At 47.6% G+C, this 24,413-nt stretch overlaps 3 protein-coding genes across 16 annotated transcripts in view; all 3 read right to left on the minus strand.

Annotated features, from left to right (window-relative positions):
• The window catches only part of PRRC2C (proline rich coiled-coil 2C), a 76,148-nt gene extending 69,171 nt beyond the window's left edge, over window positions 1–6,977 (minus strand). For all 13 annotated transcript variants that reach the window (XM_064147272.1, XM_064147271.1, XM_064147264.1 and 10 more), the window contains exon 1: window positions 6,820–6,977. The gene's annotated coding sequence lies outside the window, so the exon portion shown is untranslated. The remainder of the gene's footprint in view (window positions 1–6,819) is intronic.
• Window positions 6,978–8,059: 1,082 nt separating this feature from the next.
• On the minus strand, window positions 8,060–13,681 carry LOC135177380 (dimethylaniline monooxygenase [N-oxide-forming] 4-like). 2 transcript variants are annotated; one of them, XM_064147275.1, is made up of 8 exons: window positions 13,535–13,681; window positions 13,049–13,237; window positions 12,130–12,292; window positions 11,593–11,738; window positions 11,057–11,256; window positions 10,526–10,878; window positions 10,153–10,222; window positions 8,060–8,863 (listed from the first exon to the last, which is right to left on the minus strand). In XM_064147275.1, exons 1-8 carry the CDS (start codon window positions 13,664–13,666, stop codon window positions 8,476–8,478), a joined length of 1,641 nt encoding a protein of 546 aa, XP_064003345.1. In that variant the 5' UTR covers window positions 13,667–13,681; the 3' UTR covers window positions 8,060–8,475. The 2 variants fall into 2 exon arrangements, with proteins under 2 accessions (XP_064003345.1, XP_064003344.1); XM_064147274.1 differs by lacking the exons at window positions 11,593–11,738; window positions 12,130–12,292; window positions 13,535–13,681 and having other exon boundaries at window positions 13,049–13,387.
• A 1,629-nt stretch (window positions 13,682–15,310) lies between these two features.
• Window positions 15,311–24,162, minus strand: FMO1 (flavin containing dimethylaniline monoxygenase 1). Its single transcript, XM_064147276.1, has 9 exons — window positions 24,073–24,162; window positions 22,439–22,609; window positions 22,036–22,224; window positions 21,789–21,951; window positions 20,400–20,542; window positions 19,739–19,938; window positions 18,869–19,224; window positions 17,927–17,999; window positions 15,311–16,769 (listed from the first exon to the last, which is right to left on the minus strand). The coding sequence occupies exons 2-9, from the start codon at window positions 22,562–22,564 to the stop codon at window positions 16,427–16,429; spliced, it is 1,593 nt and encodes a 530-aa protein (XP_064003346.1). The 5' UTR covers window positions 22,565–22,609; window positions 24,073–24,162; the 3' UTR covers window positions 15,311–16,426.
• Window positions 24,163–24,413: the final 251 nt, after the last annotated feature.

The following is a 24,413-nucleotide window of genomic DNA, read 5'->3' on the forward strand; positions in this document are numbered from 1 at the left end:
CTTTGAATTGTGGCAAAAGTTTTGAAGTGCTGGAAGGAAGCCAGGACCAAGACAAAATAATACAAGTGCAATTTCTATAAAATTAAAGAGAGCATTATAATGAGATGCATTCTCATTACTTCTGGGAACAATGTAAGTGCTTTCACCCAATTAGCTTTTCAACTTGCAGATGCTGAATGAGATTTTTTCATTTTCAGATTTGCAAAAGCCTTTATTAAAGAAATTTCCATTATTTAGAAGAATAAGAAAACTTCAAAGCTCTCAAAAATGAATCACTGCCTATTTGAGAAAAAGGGAATAAATTAAGGCAAATCCTTGCAGAAACAAGCCATGTACCTGCTATCAAAGTACAGTATTCAAATAGTAGGTTGGGATACAGCACATTTCTCTGAATACAGAAAACTAATGCCATCTGTCTTACCTATCAGAATTCTCTTCTAGTTGAGAAAGTTACAACTATTCATTAAGCTTCCTACAAACTAATTTAGGTCAGTTTATTCTGACCACAACCACTCTCAATAAAGGCATCTCTTAGTGGCTAAGATCACGAACAGTCCCTTAAAATAATGACACACTTAGCATGCTGTCACAAGTACCACTTTGGGTTTTGCTCAATTGCACCACACCATCCTGCAGAAAGGCAAAAATAGTAATGTACCCATTGTCCCCATACTCCCAGAAAGTGACATGGGGAGTTTCCCTCTTAGTGGCATCCTGAGTAATGGTTGCACTGTCAAGCTGAGACCAGGAGAGCAGAAGAGAGTCCACAGTAGGGCTGCAAAAAGAAACTAGAAAACTGATGGCATACAGATGTTCCCACATCTGTTTGAATGAGAGTGTTGAAAATATTTAAAGGGTCAGCACTTCTCTGCACTTGCTACATTTCGATTTAATTGCACAGGAAAAACAATCAGAGCTGGTGATGATGGAGGGTTTGGAGATCCATTTGCAACAAAGGAAACAAAACTGCTTGCACCCTACAGCAAAAAAAGATAGATATGAAAAGAATTCTCCACATATTACTGAATTTTCTCTTATTGCTAAACAAAGAGTAGCAGCAAGCTGAGCTTCCCTTCAGGTTGCACTTCAGCAGATTCGACTCCAACTGCAGGCTCAGCAGCACTCAGGATCTGTTCTTCTGCAGGCAGCTGGCTGCAGTAGGGTACCAGAAACAGCTGAATTGAACAAGATACGACTCCTTAAGTCTGTCAGGGCATTTGGTACAAAATACTTTCCTTTAGGAAGCTGATAAAAGATAATCAATAGGTTCATGAAAATAGACCAGAAGAGTAGCACAAGTTGTAGCTATTTAAAATTAGCCATTTCTCCAGTGTTTCATTTTTCTTCCCTTTTAACACACTTACCACAAAACCCCTTGCACTTTATTACAAACTGTGAAACAATGCCATTTAAACTGCTGGCATATTTCCAACTCTCTTCACCCACGCCATACTGGACAGGAAAGATTAGCAGAAAAATGTAAAGCCATCCTTCACTGCGAATAACTCAATCTTTTTCAAGACTTCCACTTTATGCTTCTTTACCACAATTTCCAAGCCCCAACGCAATAATTAATATTTATTGACAGAGGAAGTGACATTTACTTTGAGTGTTCTTCCCAAGGAACTGCAACTTGCTCTGAGTAGTGGATTTCACTCCACCTACATCCTACCTTTCAGCACCTCTGAAGTATCCCTCACCTCAGCAGCAAGTAAACAAAAGTTTTCATGCAAAACTTGCTTTTCCAAAGCCCATATTCATAGACCAGTCCTTAAAAAGCAATTACAACTAACTTCAAGGAGTTGGTTGTTGCTTTGAAATAATATTCAGGCAAGCTTTTCTGTTCATGAACTCCTTGAGGATATGTTGGAAGTGCACAAGATTCATTCTAAGGCCACATCTTTAAGAATTTTCACTTCTCTTTATAAAGATGTGCCAATATGTATTTATAGACTCATAGAATCATGAACCTCTTCTCCAGATATTTTTTCAATATTTTTTCTGTTCAACTTCTCAAGATCTGTTATTGAAGAGTCTATTCTGAAGTATACTAATATAATCAACAGAATAAATGATAGTTTTCTACAACTTCAGTGCAGTATTAAAACTCTCAAAACCATTAATCAGTTATACAATGACTTAAGCTACTTGTCACCAACTTCAAAGCTTCTCACCTTGCTCAATACTCAAATTCTGTGTTGCCTGTGGTTCCCACCATATTTCTAACCTGATTTATACACCTCAGTAATAATGTAATTTATCCTCTGCATTAAGAGATGTTGCAGCATATTTGTTTTTAAAGCTCTAAAGACACTCCCACTGTGATACTGAGAGCCAGGGCTACCACATGTACCAGCTTAAAATACACCACTGACACCATTAATAAAAACCAGCTTCACTCCTATGCATACAAAGGTGGTAAAATTTACTTCTTGATTTGGTCCAGCTTGGAGAGAGCTCATGGCCACTCAAAAAGTCTTCTGCCTGCTGCCCACCACCCTCTGGATCTCTGGTTACAGGTTTTTACTTGTGACTTCCTAGTTTCCTGGAACAGAGACCATCACCACCTTCACCAAAACGATGCTCAGCATGTAAGAGCTGTATTTGCAAAACCCACACTGGAAACAATTCTGAACTGGTTAATCGCAATAAAGGTCAAACTCAGCCCTCTGCTTTAGACTTGATTAATTTACATTTTCTTTTTATAAAGCAAAAAATCCCTCCCAAACTAAACTCAAAACTGTGAGGGGCTAAATTAGAAAAACCTCATCAGCATACACAGCTTTATGTACCTGCCTTCAGCATTACAGATCCCATTTTCCATGGAAGTGAACTTGAATCTGCCAAATGGCTAGACATGGAAGTTGAACATCTTCATTGCCTTTGGATCTGTTCACTCCACTTAGCAAAACAAAAAAAATTCCCACACATCTCTTGATACTCTGCTTTCAAGATACAGCAGGTAAATAATTAAGACTCAATCTATTATCACAATACTTACCAATAAACTTTTCTTTATTCACAGCTAAGTGCACCACATGACAAAGCTCTGTCCATGCCAATAGCTTCATCTGTGGTATAAAAAATACCCAACCACCTTCAGTGGAATATATGGTTACTTCAAAATAGAAGGAAATATATTAAGTTCTAAAGTGTATCAGGTCTTAAAATGAAAGAAAATCACTGACTTCTCAAACAAAATCAAGATGCTCCTGCACTTCCATCTTAGTTCAAGACTCAAATTAGTTAAACCATGTCTCTTTTTCCAAGAATAAACTTAAACTATTTTGGTCTACAGTAATAACTGCAAAGTATAAGTGAAAATCTGCAAACATTAAATCTAGTAATATTACGGTCGCATGCTTAGAAAATATTAGTTCTACAAGTTATAGCTGTTTATGTAATTTAATGAGTAAAGCCTAAAAAGGTTTGGTTTTCTGAGAGAGGTGGATTTCCTACCATAAAAAAGCAGCGCCTATCCTTTGCTGGTTTTATTATGAAAATCCATTTGGTACCTCTGAGCATGATGAACTACATCTTATATCCCAACTAACTAAAAATTTAGTAAAATTGTCATTTCACTTAGGAAATCAGCTGTATACTGATTTAAAGAGATATTTACTAGACTCTTCTTCTATCAGCCATCTAGTACCAGGTGATGCCACAGTTCTTCCAGCACTGCTTGTGCATTTGATGTGTCAGAATATAAAGTGCAGTAATGCCTCTCTCTGATGCTACAAGCAGCTGAAACCCCAGCCCACGTTATTTTCTAATACACAGCAGTTAAAACTCATCACCGGCATGCTTTGGATTATATATAATGTTGATTTTCCACTGTAATTTTAGCATTAATCAGGCCAGAGTCAGATACAAACCCAGGAGCAACATGAACGATACACAGCTTCTCCCTTTAATATGTGTTTGTGATCTGTAACAGACTAGTTCATTAGCATTTGGTTAGAATGTTATGTAACTGTTGAGGTATTTGTAATAAAAACAGTCTCTTTCTGTCAGCCTGGTCTTCATAGACATAAAAGCTGTCTTCATCTGATTTTTATTAGGACTTCATCTTCTTCTGCTCTTTATGCATTTTTTAAGACTTCTGTGCACTCCGTCTTCATTTCACCCAACACAGAGTATTTCCTTCCACCTTCTGGCACAAACCTCACTCAGCTTTCATTTTTGCACCTGCTTTTCACCCATGAGAAGTTTCTACAGGGTTTTCTGAAACCCAGACCCCCCCAAAAAATGAGAACATAAAGCTCGGTCAAGAAAAAATGTCTAACAGAAGATGAACAACTGGTTCTACCAGTAAAACACCACTGGCATTCCCGTCGCTACAAGCCCAACATCCATCTCCAATGAGTGGAAAGATGATGCATTCTCAGAGCAGAGGTATTTTCTTCCCCTCGAACTCTCCATTACTGTATATGGCTTCCAAAGATGTTCCACTCTCCCTTCAAAAGAAGAGGAATGTTTTTTCTTCACTTGCATGTCCCTAACACTACACAAGGGTTTATTCCTCTGCAAGAGCACACTATACAAGGGTTTAATCCTTCAGCAAGAGCCACCTTTTTCTTTCTATCTCTACATCTAAGCCTCTTATCCATGCCATCCTTATATGGTATTTGGACTGTATTTTCCACCCTCTTGCCACTTACAGACTGCTGTCATTAGTTAACACGGACAAAGAGCTTGTATTTTCAGTAACATAGGACACTTGGCTAAATTCAATGCCACACAACCTACCCACTGCTTTGACTTACATTCTTTAATTGACATATAGCATTTAAACCTACACAAGAGCTCCTTTCTGAACAGTATCATCTTCTCCTTGCTCCTTGTGGCCCATTTCACTTTCTCTAGTGGACTTAGGGATGTGGGAAAACAGAACCTACAGAAGATGCATACTATAAATATGTGCTATCAAACAACGACTCCAGTGGCCAGGTTAAAAATGTAGACTGATCTAATTATTTTACTCTACAAAGCACTACAAAAATCCTTACAAGGGCTCCTGTTAAGAAGTCTAAATGAGAGTAAAGAAATTATAAATTGCTACTACACTGCAGAGACAGAAGTGACTCACAGAAGTGACTATGTATTCATTTACACATATTTTACAAGTTATTGTTTACCAAAAAAATAAATTTCATGCAGGAAACATATATACATTAAGGTGACAGAGCCACACAGAGAGGCCATAATCATGGTCTCCACACATAAGTACTGGCTTCTGAGAGAGCTAAGTGCTTACTTCAGTTTAAACAGCCACCTCCAAAGCAGTCATGTTTCTCAGGCACTGATCACAAAGTTCTGAGGAACAAACTGCACTTTCACTGAACATTCATCTAGTTCAAAGAACTCACAAAACTTTGAGACTCTTTAATCCCAAGGAGACCATAACAGAGCTGCATTAAAACACCTCAAAATTATCATTGCAAAAAAAATCTCTAGAGTAATTCAAAGAAAATTGAAAAGCATTTAGCCTGGTAATCCTTTTGTTTCCCACCGATGGACAAATGAGATCATGTCCTGTTTCCTCTCCCCTTCAAAAGCACGTTCTTGTCTGAGCAGAGCTCTTAAGACTAGACAACGGGTAGGCCTGACGTGTCACTGCAGTGGTATCAAAGCTATTAAAAATCAGACCTATTCCTCCTATTGGAAATAAGGTTAATTTATACTAAAGGTACCTATATGACCCAAGGAACCAAAAAACAACAAGGAAAAACCATTATTTGGTGACACCCAGTCCAAGACCTTTCACAAAGGAACGTAAGAGAGAAACATAAAAAAGTACAATGTTTCATTTAAAACCCAGGTCCACAAGCTCACACACTCACCCCTTCCTCATAAAGAGGACCTGAACTAGGTGGGGCATCTTTAGACCTATGATTTTCAAACCCTGCATCCCTTGGTGATGGCTCCCATTATGCCCAATGCCTTATGCTCACTGCAGACTATGTGCATGAATTTTAGCCATGTCATCTAACTATGGTCTCAAAATCCTTTAGGCACTACAAATAGAACACCCCTGATTCTGTTCACCCCTCCACAAATCTCGTTCCTATGAACAAATACCTTCCTGAAAGGGCCTCTCCCAATATGACATCAAACGACCCAGGAACAGTCTTTTACCTTACATCTCAAGAACTGTGGATGAACATTTCAGAGTTAAAAAAGCAAAGCAATATGCCCTGCATGTGCCTCCAGCATACCGTAAGAAAAGGCTCCCCTCTCTCTGAGGTTCAGGAAGAATCACAGCCACAAAGTGAATGTACAGGCACAGAGGTAACAGTTTCTCGAGTAATCTCCCGAGAGAGGGAGACTTGGAGCCGTTAAAAAAGAAAATCGAGGGGAGGAACGAACAGGAAGAATGTCGGGAGAATAAAGCAGCACATCCGCACAAGGGGGCCTCAGCTGCTCTTACACGGCAGCTCCCTCTCGACGTCCCTAGGCGAGACCCGGCCCCGTGCCCGTTGCGGGGCGCGCCTGGCCCCAGGCGGCGATGCGCTGCGGCGCGGCCAGGCCCGGCCCAGTGGCGCGGAGAGGCCCGCCCGGCCTGCCCACCCGCCGCGAGCCCAGCGCCGCTTCCCTCCGCTCGGTTGCGGCGGGCAGCAGGGTGCGTCTCCCGAGGTCGCCCCACACCCAGTCGTCCGCGGAATCGTTGCTGGTGGTGGGGCGGCCGCCACCAGACCGGGCGGAAGCTGCCCCCGCCCCGCGGCCATGCGGCGCAGGCCGTCCGCTCGCTGCTCGCGGCACCGGTCCCCGATGCAGGCACGCAGAGCGTCTGCAGAAAGCTGAAAAGTCGCCACTTACCTGTCGGGCAGCGCGGCAGGCCGGTGCTCCGGCCTCCCCGGGGGCTCCGGGACTTGGCGAGGCCGCTACCGCTCCCGGCGCCGCGAAGCCTCGCCTCAGCCTCTTCCACACAGGGGCCAAGATGGCGGGCGGCCAAGCCGGCGCCAACGACGTCTGACCTCACCGCGCCGCCCGCGCGCGCGCGCGCGCGGCCTCTTACGTGCTCACGCTGTGCCGCAGTCGGGCGGGCGCGCGGCTTCCGGTGCGCCCTCTGGTGGCGAGAGGCCGCGGGCGGGGCAGCAGCTCCGACCGCCGTCCGCATCGCCGGCGCCGGCCCCGTGCCGGGATGCCTGGCCGCGTTTGGCGGCCGCTGCTGCTCAGCGAGAGCCCTGCGCTGCGGACACACTCTCGCTGGTACACAGCGCCCGTCCGCTCGGGCACCCGCGGACACGTGAGGGAGGCTTCGCCGTGTTCCCCTAGGTTCCAGGTTTCCCCACCAGCCTGGGGCTGCTGGGGCCGTGGCAGGGACGCTCGTCCGTGTAGGTTTGTCACTATATATTTCCTCTCACTGGACAGGACTCTCTTGGAATCACAGACTGGTTTGAGTTGGGAGGGACCTTAAAGGCCATCTAGTCCATCTTCGACTAGATCAGGTTGCTCAGAGCCCCATCCAACCTGACCTGGAATATTTCCAGGAAGGGGGTGTCTACCACCTCTCTCTGGGCACCTTGGGACCGTGCTTCACCACCTTCACTGTAAAAATATTCCTCATATTTAGTCTAAACCTCCCCTCTTAGTTTAAAAGATCGCCCCTTGTCCTGTCGTAATAGGCCCTACTAAAAACTCTGTCCCTAACTTTTTTATCGGCCCCTTTAAGTACTGAAAAGCCACAATAAGGTCTCCCAAGCCGAACGACAACTCTCAGCTTTTCTCCATTAGCAGAGGTGCTTCAGCCCTTTGATCTTTTTTGTGGTCTCCTCAGCCCACTCCAGATCTGGACACAACACTGCAGGTGGGATCTCAATGGAACACACACACTGCCAATCCATGTTCAGCTTTTCTCCTACCTGTACTCTAAAGTCATTCACCACAGTGCTAGTCTTGATCCCTTCATTCCTCAGCCTGTATTGATACCAGGGATTGCCCCAACTCAGCAGTAGAACCTTGTACTTGGCCTTGTTGAACGTTATGAGGTTCACACAGACCCACTTCTGAAGCTTGAAACTCCCACTGATAGTAAACCACTAATAAAATCAGCAGAGCAAATCCACGAGGTTTATTTGTGGCTCCCTACTTCATGTCCCAGAAGTTACCAGACAAATACAAAGATTCCCCCACTTAGTGTTGCAGAAAATCTCAAAATGTTGTGGGTCTTGCAGAATTTTTATGGAGGAAGCTCTGGGTGAGCAGAAGGGAAGGAAACCTGCCCCAGAATGGCACTTGCCAAAACCCCATTGGAAATCCAGCCTGGTGCTGGTGTGACACATACACGCATTGCAGCAGGTTTGGAGTAAACACTCTGTATGGCCCTTAGTAGGTGTGTAACATTGGCAGGAGGAGGTCAGACACCAGATGGCACCAGGGTCTAGGGTCCTGTGGGCACTAGGCCAGCTCCAGCCCTGCTGTTAGCACCAGGCAGTGGCACATCTTCACACCATCCTCAGGACTGGGTTTCTTCTACTGCTGTGGACTTGCCCAAGTGCTCCAGCCTGCCCAGTGGTATTTAGAAAGGATGAAACCTGCTGTTAGAGCCACTGGCAGGGCCAGGAGACACAGCCAATGCCATCTGGAGGAGCTATTGGAGAAGTCATCCACCACTCGAGTTCTCAAGGGCTTCAGTGTCCTCTGCCATTGGGTCAGGATGGCATCTCTGGCCCCGCTCCACTTCCCCCGTCCCACCAGTCGGTACTGGTAGGGTGTGCAGGGCCCAAAGAAGATGGCCAGGGCCAGCTGAGGGTCTGTCAGCAGCAGCCTCAGCACACTGGGCTTTACACCAGCACATGAAGCTATTTCGTCGACGTAGCCAATAAAACTCATCTTCAAGTTCTCTCTCTCAGATGGGTGCCTTCAATGGGACATGAAAGAGACAAAATCAATAGCATCATCACATCTCAGCTCCCAGTTTCACAGAAAGCAGAAGCTCTGGACATCACACAGCAGCCAAGCCCTGGTCTCTGGCGCTGAGCATCCTCAGCCCCAAGTAAACCTAAAGGCACTGAAAGAGCCTCTGCAGGGTTGATCCCCAGGAGTTACCTAGGGCAAGGAATAGGCAGAAGATTGTTTTGTATCTACAGGATAGTTCTAGCCTCAAAACCAATTCTGGCATAATACTGCTATTGTTGTAATGACACAAATATCCATGCTACATCTCTCCTGGAGGTTCACAGGTGTGAATTTTGAGAGGCATTCACAGATAAGACTGCCAAGGGGACTAGAAAACCTGGGAGATATAGAAAGCCTCCCATGCTGGGAGGGGGCTCTAGGATTTTTCTGTTTGAGGCTTCACCTTCCTTGCAGGAGAGAGGACTTGTACTGAGTCTGTTTCAGCAAATCTGGGACAGCCTCATGATTGTCTCTGTTGCACCTTGTGGTCTCCACATTTTGGTGTAAGAGTATTGTGTCTGCAGTTGCTGGGACTCCTGATGACAACCCCCATGGGTCTGTTTTGTCCCATGTTTTTGTCAGTGTCTTATAAGCCAGCTCTGCTTTGCTGGCAAACTTAAACCAGCCTGAATCCCCTACTTGGCCCAAGATCCCGTCCTTGCTCCAAGGCAGCATGTCCGCCATCACGTGTCACAGCCCTGATGACATGTCTCTACCTCCTGTAAAATCCCAGTGCCAACAAGGCAGCATGTTAGCTTTCACATACATGAATTCCATCCTTGTCTAATAGTCATCCTGACCCGTCAATTAGTGACACCAAACTGACCCCCACTTGTATCACCCAGTGGGGTTTCTGGATAGGGCTTGGCCCTGACCCCAGCGCTCCCAACTGCCTGGATTTGGAAGAGAGAAGCCACGAGATGGCACCCTTAGTCTGGAGGAAACCAAATCTTCATCTTGGCATGCTGAGAATAAGGACATTGCTTCGAGGCCCGATAGGGGAGACCTACAGGCCCTGGGTCTGGCCATAAGCTGGCCCAGAGCACTGTGCCTTGGTGTTTTAGTCCATCATCCATCAGGGAGCCAGAACAGCATTTTCCCACCTTGCTGCAGGTGGTGAGGGAATAAATACATCCAAGGCAGGAGGGACATAGACAGGTCCCTCCTACAACCACTACATGATGCCCCTTTCTCTGGGATTATCCTGGCACATGGTGCCCATTGCACCCCCAGCACAGGAGCATCATGCACCTTTTGACCGGTGGCTTCTTCTTCAAAACATCAGTCATCATCACGGTGGTGGAAGGGAGCTTGCTCCAGCCTGAGAAGAACACAGAAAATCAGACATCTCCAGCAGCAACTTAAGCTGAGAAGTTTGCCCCCTTTCCATTCTCACAGCCCTTTTACTGAGAGCATTCATGCTTGCTAGTTATGACAGCATGAGTCTAGCAGCAGGGATATGAGGATGTGGCTAGGGGGCAGAGGCTATGATGCTGCTAATGCCCATAGGCACCATGGGTACTGTGGCAGGAGCCAAAACAAGCCCTCAACTCTGCGGACAGCAGATCAGGCTTCCCCAGACCTCCCACCTCAATAGATCCCATCTCTACACTCCATCTCCCACCTGCAAAGATCCCCGTCACCCAGCGAGCCTGCATTTCTGATCCCACCATCACAGAGCCAGTCAGCTGGACTAAGCCGATGATGGCCAGGGTTGGCTTCTCCAGCTGTGGAGGGAAGATGCGCTTGTAGAGGGAACGGTTATCATCGAAGAGGCCGCGAACCGACTCTTCGAGGAAGGGAAATGTGAAGATGTAGCCTGTTGCAAAGAGCACCACATCGATGTTGTCTTCGGTTGTGCCATCTTCAAAAACAGCAGAGCTTTCAGTGAACTCCTTCACCTTTGGCTTCAACACAACGGTTCCAGAGAGGAGGCAAAATGGCAGCTCATCGTTGACAATGATCTTAAAGTTGGAGCTTGCAGGTGGAAAAGAAGACAGCAATATTAGCATCTGTGAGGGACATGGAATGTCTTTTGCGGGCAGAGTTCCCCTTCAATGATTTGCTATTTCACAAGTATCCCTAAAATCAGAAGTTGAGCATTTCATGCCATTAAGCCCCCTGATCAACCAGCAAAATAGTTAGAAAAAAACACCTTTTGGTGGAAGCTAAGCCGTAGTTTGCGTGGTTAAACCAAGAATTGAACCTCCGAAACTTGATCCTCTTCATTAGGGATGATGGGAGAAGCTGGTCAAGAAAGTGTTTGAAACGAGTGGTGTGGACCATGTCAAGGGGGAAGCCATGCTCTGAGACTCGGCTGACCACCCATGTGCTGCTTCTGGTACTAAGGTACACCTGGAGGAGAAGACAAGGCTCAGCCTTCTGCCCAGACATCTCATTGCCAGTTTTGCCCTGAATGGCAAATCCCATCTGTACTTGGGAGCCAAGAGGGTTATCCCAAGAAAAGGACAAAGCATCCAAATGAGCTGAGCAGCTTGCGGTGGCTTTTGCAAAGTTCCCATAGCTGCTGAATGACCACTTCTTGGGTGGCCCAAACGCTTCAGGAACTGCAGAGCTTCTTCAATTGCCCTCAATTTATTGAGAAACCTGGTGAGCAAAGCTTCCTGCGTATTCCCAAGCTGCCAGCTCTTGCGGTCTGTGGTTGGGCTCAGCACCACCACGGACCTGTACCTTTGCAGCCACACGGCTCAGCTCCACAGCAAGGTCACCACCGGTGTTGCCAATGCCGACCACGAGGACTCGCTTTCCCCGGAAAGCCTCCACATCTTTGTATTCCTGGCTGTGGAGGTATTGGCCTTTGAAGCGATTGTTGATACCTAGGCAGAGATGAGGGAGCTTCTCCTACTGCCAGATATATTTACTTGCCCCAGCCTCATGCCTGGACCTTCTGTATCACCCAGCCCACTACCTTCCACATCTTGCAGCTGAGAAGCCTGTGGAGTCTTGGTTCCCTAGGTGATGTCACCCGCCTGCTTCTCCTTGGCTCAGGTCTGCCTTGCAAATTATTGTGCAAGAGCCTGGCTGCATTTTTATGAGGTGTTTTTCCCATTCCTGGGAATGTCCCCTGCCATTCCCATGGGGTGAGAATAATGCCTGCCCCAGCAGGCAGGCTTGTTGTAGAGGAAAATGCATCTGAGGGACCCATTGGTGGTAGGTGAAACTCCAGGGGGCAGTCCCAGCCCATCCCACTGCTGAGGCAAGGCTCACCTGGGAAAGAAGCCAATGGGAAGTACGGCTCTTGGTAATGGCCAGTGCAAACCATGACAGCATCGAAGATGTGCAGCTCCTGGACACCATCAATTTCAGTGACCACCTCCCATCGGCCTGAGGTGGTGAAATCTGGGCACTTCTTCACACTCAGAACTGTTGTCTTGAACCAAAGCCCAACAAAATAGCAATCATGGACTCTGCTATGTTTTGGAGAGATTTGTCTGCAAAGGGCTGGGGCTGCTGGGAGCAGGCTGGGTACCCAGGTAGCTACATGCCACCTCCTAAGCTGTTAAATCCTGCCCTGCATCATTACTCTGGTGATGGTGTTGTGAGGACGATGTACCAGGCAGCCTAATTAAAAACACGGAACTGTGGAAGAATTTCTCACCAGTCGAGGACATAAAGTCATAAACATGGGTAACTGGCACTGAGAACGTCCTTGGTTCCCAGCAAGGCTAGGAAATCGAGATGTAAACAACTGAGCACCCCACACACAGCTGCAGTGGGCAGAGACTAGATAACTAAGGGGGCTGGAGTGGGTGGTCTGGAAGGCTGACCCTTAGAATGTTGTGATAAGTTAACCTATGCACACCTTACATGTAACTCTGGACCCTCTGACTGTAACCAATCTTAAGCTGAGCACGCCTCTTGCTAGAATGCATATAAGTCACTGTATCACGGAAATAAAGTGGATATGACCATCTAACCATATTGGTGAACAAAGAGTCATCTTCCCATAGCGCTCCACCGAACGTGATTCCCAACACGGAACCAAAAAGGTTGCATTCAGGATGCAAAAGGCAGGTGGTCCCTGCAGGACTGCACTTGACATTGTCCTGTCCCACCTAGGTGATGCCCTGGAATCTGCAGCCACTGACAGCTCTTCTCCCCAGTGGTGTTCGAGGTCACTGCTCACCTTGAAGCGTATGTGCCGCAGGAGGTCAAAGTGCTGGGCGTACATCCGAAAGTACTCCATAACGAGGCTGTGGTGTAGGTAGTTGGGAAAATCCTCTGGGTAGGGGAAGTCACTGAAGCAGGACATCTCCTTGGAGGTGTTGGTGATGACTGAGCGGTACACGCTGACCCTCCTGCTGTCCATGGAGCCCTGTGTGAAGCCAGTGGTGCCACTTGCTAATCTGCAGGGAAGGACTTCTTCCCCACAAAGTACTTCAGTATTTTTCCTCCTTATATTTGGGTCCAAGGAATAAACCAGGACTAACATCTAGTGAACATGACTTTTGCTCCCTTTCTCTCCTTCTCCACCTTGGAGTCAGAGGGGGCCCAGTGTCTGAAACAGGGACAGTCCCTGAGGGTGTGGCCAGCCTTTCATCTTTGCTGAGAGCAAAGGACATCTGAGAGAAACCCAGGGACAATCCTCCCCATGCAGGCAGTATCCACTGACCATGTAGTGCCAGACACCCCCAATGTCCTCACTCCTCTCGAAGCAGGTGGGCTCCAGCCCCTCATCCAGGCAGCACTTGATAGAAGCCAAACCACCGACCCCAGCCCCGATAACAGCCACGCATCGCACCATGCTGTCCTGCGGCAGGCAGTGGGTCAGCTTGTGAGCAACTGGAAATAAAACAGTCCAGCAATTACCAGAAACACCAGTCTCTTCTTCCAACTCCAAGCAAAACTCCCCTCATCTTCTCTGTCTGCAGGTGTCCAGAGGGGAAAACTTCTCTGGAGAAAGCCATTGCCAGCTCCTGACCCAAGTGTTATGGATGGATGTGCTCACGACACTTCCCACCTTGCTCAGCCCATGCTGAGGGGTCATCAATTCTCTTCCTGCCACTGGTGGGGGGGCAGGCGGGGGGGAGAAGGAGGCACCTTTAAACATCAGCACGATACTGCTTCTATTTATTCCTTTTCTTGGCCCGAACCAGGGCATGCAAAGGAGGGAATGGGGCTCACAGCTACCTTCTTCTGCCTGCATAAAGTCATCCTCCTGAAATCCTTTCAAGAAACCATTTCAGCCAATCTGGCTGGTTCCCATGCTTCATTTTCAAATTTCTCATTAAAGGGAATTCTTTTGAAAACTGAAAAGTGCTTTGTTTTTCTTTTAAAAACAAAATAAAGCAAAGGTGCTGCCTGACTGAGCAGGGGCAAGGAGCAGGGATTCAGAAGTTAGCAGGGTGACAGTGCAGCTGAGATTACACAATACACAAAAGGTAAGAAACCCAGGAAACGCGGGGTGTAAATGGGAGGAACTCTGAGCTCAGGGTGTGTAAATTGAGCTGGACTGGGCTGAACTTGACTATAAAGCAGAGAAACTAGATGAAAAATGAAATCCACATGAGCTGTGATCAGGTAACAAAAATTCCTGCTTTAGACTCTGAGGAAAGAATAATTTTAAACCTTTTTCTACCCGTTTTGTGCCCAAAAGTAAATTAACATAAGGAGGAACTGGAGGAAAGTGCAGAAGCCACGGAAAAATGAGGGAGGTGCAAAGAAAACCTTTTTGCCTGCAAAAGCCCAGCTTGAGCCACTCCTTGAATTACAGGAACAGGGCAGGACATAACAACATTCACTCACGCCCCTGCTCTGTTTCCAGAGCTTCCCCTGGCTTTGAGAAAGGGAAGCAACGTGCCCAGGGTGCTAAAATCACCGCTCTTTGCCAGACTGCTTACAGGCAGCTGTGCTCCAGAGGGTACCCTTGACACCCCCTCTTGCCTCTGCCAGCAGCGAGGTGAACACCAAAACCACTGAGAGCAGTCTAACCGGTTTTAAAACCCGCAAAACCCAACCAGAGAGAAGTAAGGAGCAAACCTTGTGGGGCAGTGCCGTGCTCAGGCTTCAGCTAAACTTTGCTTTGGAGTTTCTCTAGCTGCAAATTCAAGGGAAAGACTGAAGTCCGGGCAGCTCGCCACGACTCTTGCGCTGCCGACCTTTACACCCGCATTCTCCTGCTGTGCTTAAATGTTCCGGCAGAAAGTTCCCAGCCTGCCCGTGGCAGTAAATCCGGATTGTGATCCCAAGAATGCTGCTTGGCAAGGACCTTTGTGCTGCAGCTCACCACTGCTCAAGCAACATGGGGCTGTCCTGATCTGTCACACCACGTGCTGCCTGCACTGAGCAAGCGCTTGCTTAGCATCCCTGTGAAGTCAGCTCTCCTTGTCTGCGTGCCAGCAGACAACGTGGATGGGAGGCACGGTGCATCGTGCAGCCCGGTTTTTCATGGTCATAAGCCTCTAGGCTTGTGGCTCACCCATAGCACCTGCTGGCATAGCATAGGATCTCCCAACTCCTGTGCACACAGGGAGGTGACAAGGCAACAGCCTGCAACATGCTCCTGCCACAGCACATGAAATTTTATTGATTGAAAGTCTCCTCACACACAAAATGAACCCTCAGGATTGTCTGATGGTGGAAAGTGCAGGGAGGCAGAGCTAATAAGTGCTCAGCCCTGCAAAGTACCAGTGTGGTGATGGGAGTTACAAACAGAAAAGGAGACTCAGGGGCAGTAACACTCTCTACAACTGACATGAAAGGAGGTTGTAGGGAGATGGAGATTGGTCTGTTCAACCAAATTACAAGTGATAGAACAAGAAGAAATTGCCTCCTTGAAGCAAGGTAAGTTTAGGTTAGATATCAGGAAGAATTTCTTCAGTGGAAAGGTTACATAAAGCATTGGAAAGGCTTGCCCAAGGAAGCAGTGGAGTCACTGTTCCTGTAGGTATTTGTCATGTAGATGTAGTGCTTAGGGATACGGTTTAATCAGGGACTTGGCAGTGTTAGGCTAATTATTTGACTCAGCGATATTAAAGATCTTTTCCAGTGTGGGCAATTCTGTAGTCCTGTGTAACTGCTGCAGCCAGGGCTCTTTCACTGCAAAGATGCACCAACTCAACTCAAAGAGAGATTTTCGTGTCATAGGGTTTCAGGCTGAAAGATGGGACTGTCTGACATATGTACCCAGCCTAGATAACCCCTTGCTGGACTCAAGCCCCCAGTTCCCAGGTGATTCTCTGTGTTCCTTTCAATCTGTGATATCCAAAGCCATTTTTGCTAGTTTTGTCCTCGCTGCCTCCTGGTCAGCATGATCTGAACACAGCCAGGCCACACAACAGTAGGACAGCAGAGGGACAATAAATGCTGGGGGAGGCTGCCATCCCCAGCTGCTCAGGTCTGCAAACCTGTGCTTGGGGGTGAGCTGGAGCTGTAGTGCTGGTTGAAGTTTTAAATTTGTCATGATCTGCTGAAATCACTTTGCCCCTGTCCTGTGGCACTCTGTGGGGCTGTATGACCTAAGACAATATTCCCAGGGACAGAAACCTAAATGGGCTCTAAAAATCTACTGGAAACCTAAAACCAGGGCAACCAGAAGCAGAAGCAACCCCGCCACAAGAAGAATAGAAGGGCACAAGCTGGAAGAGCTGGCAGGGACTCGTGTTCTTGTGGGCTTCAGGATTCGGTCCCACTGGGTGAAGATGGCCTGGCGTGCCCCTTCCCAGCTGCCAGGACCCTCCAACCGGTACTGGTAGGGGGTGCAAGGGCCGAAGAAAACAGTGAGGGCCAGGCGAGGGTCTCTGCAGAGCAGCCTCAGCACACTGGGCTTAGCGCCAATGAGGGAGGCAATCTCGTCCAAGTAGACCAGCCATTCAGTCTTGAGGACTTCATCAAATGTCAGACCAAATCTTAAGGAATCAGAGAAGAAAAAGATATGGGAGTAGGACTGGTGTCAGTGAAGCTGAGAGGAACTGGGGGTCAGATCCTCTGGATCAGTATTATTGCATCTGAATACAACTGAGTTCTTCACAGGAAGGGGCTGGGTGCACATGCAGTGGAAATCAGGGTTTGTCCAGACTGGAATGCTGCCCATGACACAATGTCTGTAAAGTGATACTGGCTCCTGTACACACCTTTCTCATGTGCATCAGTTGATCCTTTACTTCATCACTCACAAATTGTATCTGGGCCACACTTTCTAGCACTTTGGTAGACCTTCTTTAGAAGGTTTTGCCAAGTTGGTTGTGTTTGTTGGTTTGGATTTTTGTTTGTTTGTTTGCTTAGTTGGTTGTGGGTTTTTTTTTTTCTGAACTAGCTTTCCTTTGCTCCCTGCAGCACCCTTTAGTTTCCCTCACACTCATTTCCAGTGAGTATTGCAAAAGCACATGGTGAATTGGAGAATTTCTGCCAGTTCACCTTCAGAATTCACAGCTTCACACCCCACCTTCTGCAGACAGAAGAAACCCACGTGCATTTAGCCTCATGTTGCTCTGTGCAATTCTGTATTTCACTCTCCTGCACCTTTTCTGTTCTAGTGATCTAGATGAACCACCACTCTGGTTCTATGTCATTCATTTCCTAACGTTTCTTAGCCTTTGATCTGGCCTTTTGTCTGCCTGTGAACCACACCAGTGTGCTTAGAAACCTATTCACAGTGAATCAGACAGCAGAGCTGAGAGGAGAGGTGATTGTGTGTACACCTCAGGTTGGCTTTTACTTCCCTTGCTGAATTACTTTGCACTTATTACCATTCATTTATCCACCATTTTATCTTGATCCCTGGAGACCCTGACCCACTTCTTGAACTCCGAGGCAAGCTTTAATCTTGACTGCTTTGTATTAATTTCTTCCCATTGTCAACAGACAGAATATCAGTGTCAAATCAAAGGTTACTTTGGCTCAGTGCAGGCAAATAAAGGGGTGGCTGGATTTGGTCATCCCTCCCTTTGCCTCCATTGTATATGGAGGGACCAGCCACAGAGCATGAATTGTGTTGCTCTTCCCTAAATCCCAGGGGTTTTTCAATCCACCAAGCCCCCTTCAGGGCTCTGGGGGATTGGCTTACCTTTGAACTTTGTTTTTTTTCTTCTCATTTACTTCCTTCTCCATGACAGATTGAGGAGGCAGCTGACACAAGCCTAGAAGAGAAAAGACAATGTCCTGTAGAGTTTTACTCCTGGGGGAACTTGTGAACTTATTCAGTGATGCAGACTCATTTAATGGTGCAAAGCATGGGAAGCCTTCTGTAGGAGAACAGGAAAAACTTGTTGCTCATATTTAGTTTGACAGGGACAACTCTGCCAAAGGTCAGCCCTCCACTGTGGTACAAATTCATCTGCACTTCCTCCTGCTCTTAAAGATTTGTTCTGTCAGGGCACTGCCCGTTAATTTGGGGTGAGATAGGCTGTGTAAGCTCCAGAGAGGATCTTCCCAAAGAGAAACCACAGAGCTAGTCATGGTGGACAAAGAACCCTGTCTCGTAAAGAGCAGTGCCCTGCCAGGATGGAACCACCACCATGTCTTGAAGACACCTCTTATCTGTGCATCCAGGTTTATGTTTCCACCTCTGTGCTCTGGCTTCTAAAATATTTTAGAAAGAATATACTAAATTTTGAGCAATCTAATTCAGACCATGATTTGCAAGCTCAGGGGCAGGACTGCACATCAGCTGAGTCACAGTAAAGAATGGAGTGCTCACTCTTGGCTTGCAGCAGGCAGGGCGCAAAGCATTAGCTTAAAAGCATCAGCTTAATGGGGAAAAAAAGTGGTTTAAGGTAGACCTCATGAACTTGCATGTAGGTTGGACCAAGTATGCACTTATGTTGCTATAGCTCAGCTGAAGTGGAATAACTTGCAAAGTCTGAGCCCTAGAAACTCTTTCTTGTCCACTTTAAAGTGTGCTTATTAGATTTGGGGTTTGCAAAGAAAGAAATCCCTCTTGGTGTATAGAGGCAGATCCAGCCTCAACTGCATTTGATCTGCAGGAGACCCTTGTTACCTCTCCTACCTTTGAAGATGCGGGTCACCCAGCGTGCCTGCATCTCCATCACGGGCATCATGGCTCCTAATGTCTTGATCAGCCCAATGACACCCAAGGTGGGCTTCTGCAGGTGTGTTGGAAATACATATTTGTAGAGGGATGCATGCTTGTTTTCCACCTTGATGATTTCTTCCTCTAGGAATGGGAAGGAGGCTTTGTAGCCTGTGCAGAAGACGACAATATCTACGGGCTCCTCCTTGGGGCAGTTGTGGAAAACAACTGAATTGTGATTGAACTCCTTCACACCCGCCTTGATGGTGATCCTCCCCGTCAAGATGTGGCTTGGAAGGTCATCGTTCAGCACAGGCTCACGCACCAGACAGCTGTGGAGAGCCGAGGGGCTCTGAGCAACGGAGATGACAAAAGAAAGCCTGCCAGTGTCCCACTTCCTCCCCCTGGGTCTCCAGCCCCATGACCTCCTGCTGTCATTTGCTTTGAGCAAACAGCTCTGCCTCCCATCTCTTAAAAACCTGGCATATTTCACCCTTGCACCAGTGTCGCCCTGTCTGATATCCTTAGTGAGTCATGGCCATCTCTTGCCTTCTTCCATTCAATCAATTACTCTATAAACCATTGCTTTTCAGAGCTGATTCATACTTTAAGTCTCCCTCTTTCACCTTCCCCAGGAAGCCTCATCAGGAATGCTCTTCTGGTCCCTCCTGAGATTTTCCAGCTTGGTTCATCTCATACTACTTAAGGGAGATACAGGTTATCTTCTCCTAGTTGGCTACAGACTCCCTGCTGGAGTCAGTCTGGGCATTGATTGCTGGAGATCTCCTCTTTGCTTACAGCACAAACCCTGTCATGCTATATGGTGTGAAAGCCACTATGAAGTACCTTTTCTCTGGTTGAAGGCCATAGTTTTCGTGATTGAATCTCTGGTTCACCTTGTAGTTTAACAGTGCCCGTGAAAGGGGTCCAGGGAGGCTGTTTCTGATCAAGCTCATAAGGCGAGTGTTGAAAACCATGTCCCATGGGTAGCCGTGCTCATAGACACGGCTGAGCAGCCAGGCACCTCGGCTGGTGCTGATGGTCACCTGGGAGAGAGTAGAATCAGCAATTCAGGTGATGGATTCACTGCTTTGCCTTTATGAAGTAACCTCAGATGGACACAGTGCAGGCACCCACACATCTACACAATCAAAAACCAGCCACAGCATCTTTAAAATCTCCTGTCAGCTGGCAGTGGAGATGAAACAGGAGAGAAGAGAACACAGCATCTTTAAAATCTCCTGTCAGCTGGCAGTGGAGATGAAACGGGAGAGAAGAGAACACAGCATCTTTAAAATCTCCTGTCAGCTGGCAGTGGAGATGAAACAGGAGAGAACAACTAGCTTGCTTTCAGGGTAGGATTTTGACCAATAAATACAAGTTCAGAAAGAGCATTTGGACACTAAGCAAGGGAAATTCAGCTTGCTCTCTCTGCAGTGATCGCAAACTAAGTTGCTTCCCCCAACATCACCCTCCCTGCACCCCTGGAGTGTCTGGGTGGGGCTACCTTTGCAGCTACATGGCTGGCTTCCACTGCAATGTCCACTCCTGAATTGCCCATGCCGACCACAAGGACATGCTTCCCCTGGAACACGTCAGGATGCTTGTACTGCCGGCTGTGAAAGTACTGGCCTTGAAACTTCTCAATGCCTTGGAAGAGAAGAATTACAGAATTGTCAGGGTTGGAAGGCACCTCAAAGATCATCTAGTTCCAACTTTCCTGCCATGGGAAGGGATGCTTTCCACTAGATCAGGTTGCCCAGAGCCACAGCCAGCCTGGCTTTAAAGAACTCGAGGGATGAGGCTTCCACTACCTTCCTGGGCAAGCTGTTCCAGTGTCTCACCACTCTCATGGTGAAAAGCTTCTTTCTAATGTCTAATCTAAATCTGCCCTCCTCTAGCATGGATCCTTACCTCCCAGTCCTATCACTACCTGACACCCTAAAAAGTTCCTCCCCAGCTTTCTTGTAGGTCCCCTTCAGATACTGGAAGGCCACAATAAAGTTTCCTTGGAGCCTTCTCTTCTCCTAAATGAGGACTCTTACTGTGTCTCCCCTACATTTTCTTTCCTGGAAGTTTAATAATGCCAGTGAGTTCTCTCCTTCTCCAAAAGTCCTGACTTCCAGATACTTGATTAATCTTTTTGCTGACCAAACAGTCCCCTTCCTTCTTGAATTATGGCACCCAAAATGAACACAGTACATCACCTAAGACATCACCCAGAAACAAAAGCTTTTTCACTTAATCATTTGTGGGTTTTGTTGAGAGAGCTTGCATAGAAGCTATCCAGATGGCAAGAGAAAGGAAGTGCAATCAGTGGCCACTGAGGACTTAGGGAGGTCCAGCCCTACATCCCACGCATGTAGACTTGGTGCTTCCTCTCCAAAATGGGGCCTCATGCATGCCTGCAAGGCAGTGAGCAGGGTCATATGTGCTGAATGAGATTTGCAAGACGAATACGTGCAAGAGCTGTGCTGCTACCATCTTGGGATGAAGCCTCTACTAGGTGCAGACACAGAAGTTCAGAAAAGCTTGCAGACCTTCTGTCCTACAAGCATCTGTAGAAGCACTTGATAACACTGATGACCGGGGAGATTCATCGCAGCAGTGATGAATACAGCCCTGTCAAAGATGATGGAGCTGAACAGAGAGGACCTTGTCCTATCTCATATATTGTGTGGACAGCTTCTTTGAGGCTGTGCCACCTTGCCTTGAAAATTTGCTCTGAGGTGACCAGAGCCTGTAAAAACAAGGCTGCTGAAGCATGAGGACATACTGCTGTCCATGCCACAAGGTTTGGAAGGCAGAAGCAAGAAGAGTTTTCTCCTAGGAACTGCTAATTTTTCTTCTCCCTCATCCCTGGAAGCAGGTAACTGCATGCAGCCATGTACTGTACCAGGAAAAGAATGCAGAGGGAGGGATGGCTCAGAGTGTACACCAATGCAGACCATAATGGCATCGAAGACATGCAGTGTCTGCTTCCCATCTGCCTCTGTGACCACGTCCCACTGGCCCGTGGTGGCAAAGTCAGAGTGCTTCCGGATGCTGATGACAGTGGTCTGAAATGTGGAAGTGAAGCAGAGTCATCACAGGTGCCTGGCATGCATGAGGAGATGGGCAGTGCTGAAACACTCATCACTCACCCCAAATTTGATGTGCTTCCGGAGGCTGAAGCGCTCAGCGTAGCGCTGGAGGTATTCCAGGAACCGGGCATTGGGCAGGAACACTGGGAAGTCCTCAGGGTAGGGGAAGTCAGAGTATGATGACATCTCCTTGGAGGTGTTGCTGATCACCGATGCGTAGAGGCTTGGCCGGCCAGCCTCAATGTGCTCCTAGCATGGCACACCACAGGGTGCATCAGCTCTGTGCCCTGGGGTGGGGACTGTTTCCCCTTTCCCCTTCCCCTGGTCTTGGGGAACAGAGACAGGAGAGGTCAGCACCCAGCTCTCACACCCTTTACCCACCCACTGAAGCCCAGCTCAACCTGCTCCCCAGCACTCAAAGCTGCAGCTCCAGTGGGAAGGAGAGCAGGCACTGCTGACTCACCGTGAAGCGCCAGACCCCACCAATGTCCTGGCTCTTCTCGAAGCAGGTGGGCTCCAACCCCTCATCCAAGCAGCACTTGGTGGCTGCCAGCCCACTGACACCTGCACCCACCACTGCCACTTTCATCCTCGTTGTCTCCACTGGGATTCCACACTGCAAATGGCACTTAACCTGAGAGAAAACACACAGAAAACACCACTCTCTTAGGGAGCAGCTGCCTGCATAGGGGATTTCTCTGTTTACAACCCCCAAACCTTCATTCTTTTACCAGCATTCTGGGCTCTTCATTTGCAAGTTAGGCTAAATGTCTTTAAATCTTCATTTTCTCTATCTTTTTTCCCTAATAAATCCATCCAGCCTACCAAATTGCTTCCAAAACTCAATAGTTGCCCTGGAAACTCACTTTGAAGGAATGTAGCTAAGCCACAAATCACTGCCAATTTTTCTTTCCATGTTTAAACTATCCCTCCTTATCAGTCTGGCAAATATTTGTGTTTTATCTTTGGAGATCTGCCCCTGCCTTTCTCAAAAAAGAAAACAAATCATGTACCAGGACTATTCAGTCTGTGCATCACTGAGCCAGTCATGTCCTCTGTCCCCAGGGAAGATACTGTTGACTTTGACATGGCTACCAAAGCCAGTGGAGGGACTGTGGGTATAGCACACCTTGGCGTTAGGGGTGCTTTTGTGGGTGTACCCCAGGGCTACCCTGCTGGAGAGGTCTGGGCTGGACAGGCAGGCTTTTTCATGGCTGCAGATGCTTCCACCCAGGTGCTTGATAGGCAGTAGCCCTAGGGCTGATGTCCAGCCCTACAAACTTCCAGGGAGATGATGAACCTGAACTCTTCCTGATAGTGCTGGGCAATGAAACAAAGGGTGATGGCAAGGTGCTGGGGCTTGGGCTGGGCATATCCAGGATGGGGACCATCATACAGGTCCCATGGAGGTGCTGCTGCAACCCTGAGTTTAACCCCAGTGCTGGTGAGGAGCACCCTACCCAACTGAGTTATCAACCTGGCATTCTGGGATGGCACTACAACCAGGGGGCACTAGGTCTCCTGCCCGGAGAAGCTTTCACTGGATGCAGGGAATGGTATGTTCATCAGAAAAAAAATCCTCAAAACAACCAAAAACCCAACACCACAAAGCCCCCACCACCCAAAAGTCTTCAGGAGAGATACTAGGTTAGACACAGCATTTTCTAAACCCCATTGAATTCCTCATGAATTATTTCAGCTTTCAATAGGAAGGCAGCACCTAATGAACATTCTGCCTTTCCAAGTGGGAATGAAAATGGAACTTTTCCCTTTTTGCATGAAGCAAGCTCTAGCAGAAGCTGCTGACTGATTGTTAACTGTTTGAGGGAGTGCTCTTTTTCCTGGTGGGACTTAAGCTGTATCACAAACATCTCCCGGTTATGTATGCTACTGAACCCCGCGTCCTTTTGCAGAGGTGATAGAGAAAAAAACCTCTAGGAAACTCTCTCTGCTCCCCCACACCTGTTTCTGCCACATTTTCCACAATGTCCCTGCAAGTATTTGTAGCAGCTAAGCTCAGAAGTGTCAGTTTGTGGGGTGCTTGCTTGGGGCAGGGAGGGATGGAAAGGGTTTGCAGCCCCTCATGGGCACACTTACCTCCCAGGCTCAGCTGCCTATGCTCCGTCTCACTGCTGCCTCCGGGAGAGACCTTTTTGCTCCCAATTTATAGGCAATACTCCGTGCATTGGCAGAGGCAGGGGAGAGAGGGTGACTCCCTCTGCCCTGGCACGGATACTGCGCTCCACAGCGATTGCACAACCCGAGTTTGCAGTGGGAGGTGTGGCTGAACTCCCCTGCTGTTGTTCAGGGTGAGCCAGATGACCTGCTTGAGGATCCCTAGAGGAGATTGAGTGGGTGGGAGATACTGGAGTGGTCCAGATGTATTCCTCAGCCGTGCAAGGAGGACCTGTGGTGGCTCCAGCTGTGGAGTTTTTTTG

This window comes from Pogoniulus pusillus, chromosome 8 (genome assembly GCF_015220805.1).
Source record: "Pogoniulus pusillus isolate bPogPus1 chromosome 8, bPogPus1.pri, whole genome shotgun sequence".
Lineage (NCBI taxonomy): Eukaryota > Metazoa > Chordata > Aves > Piciformes > Lybiidae > Pogoniulus > Pogoniulus pusillus.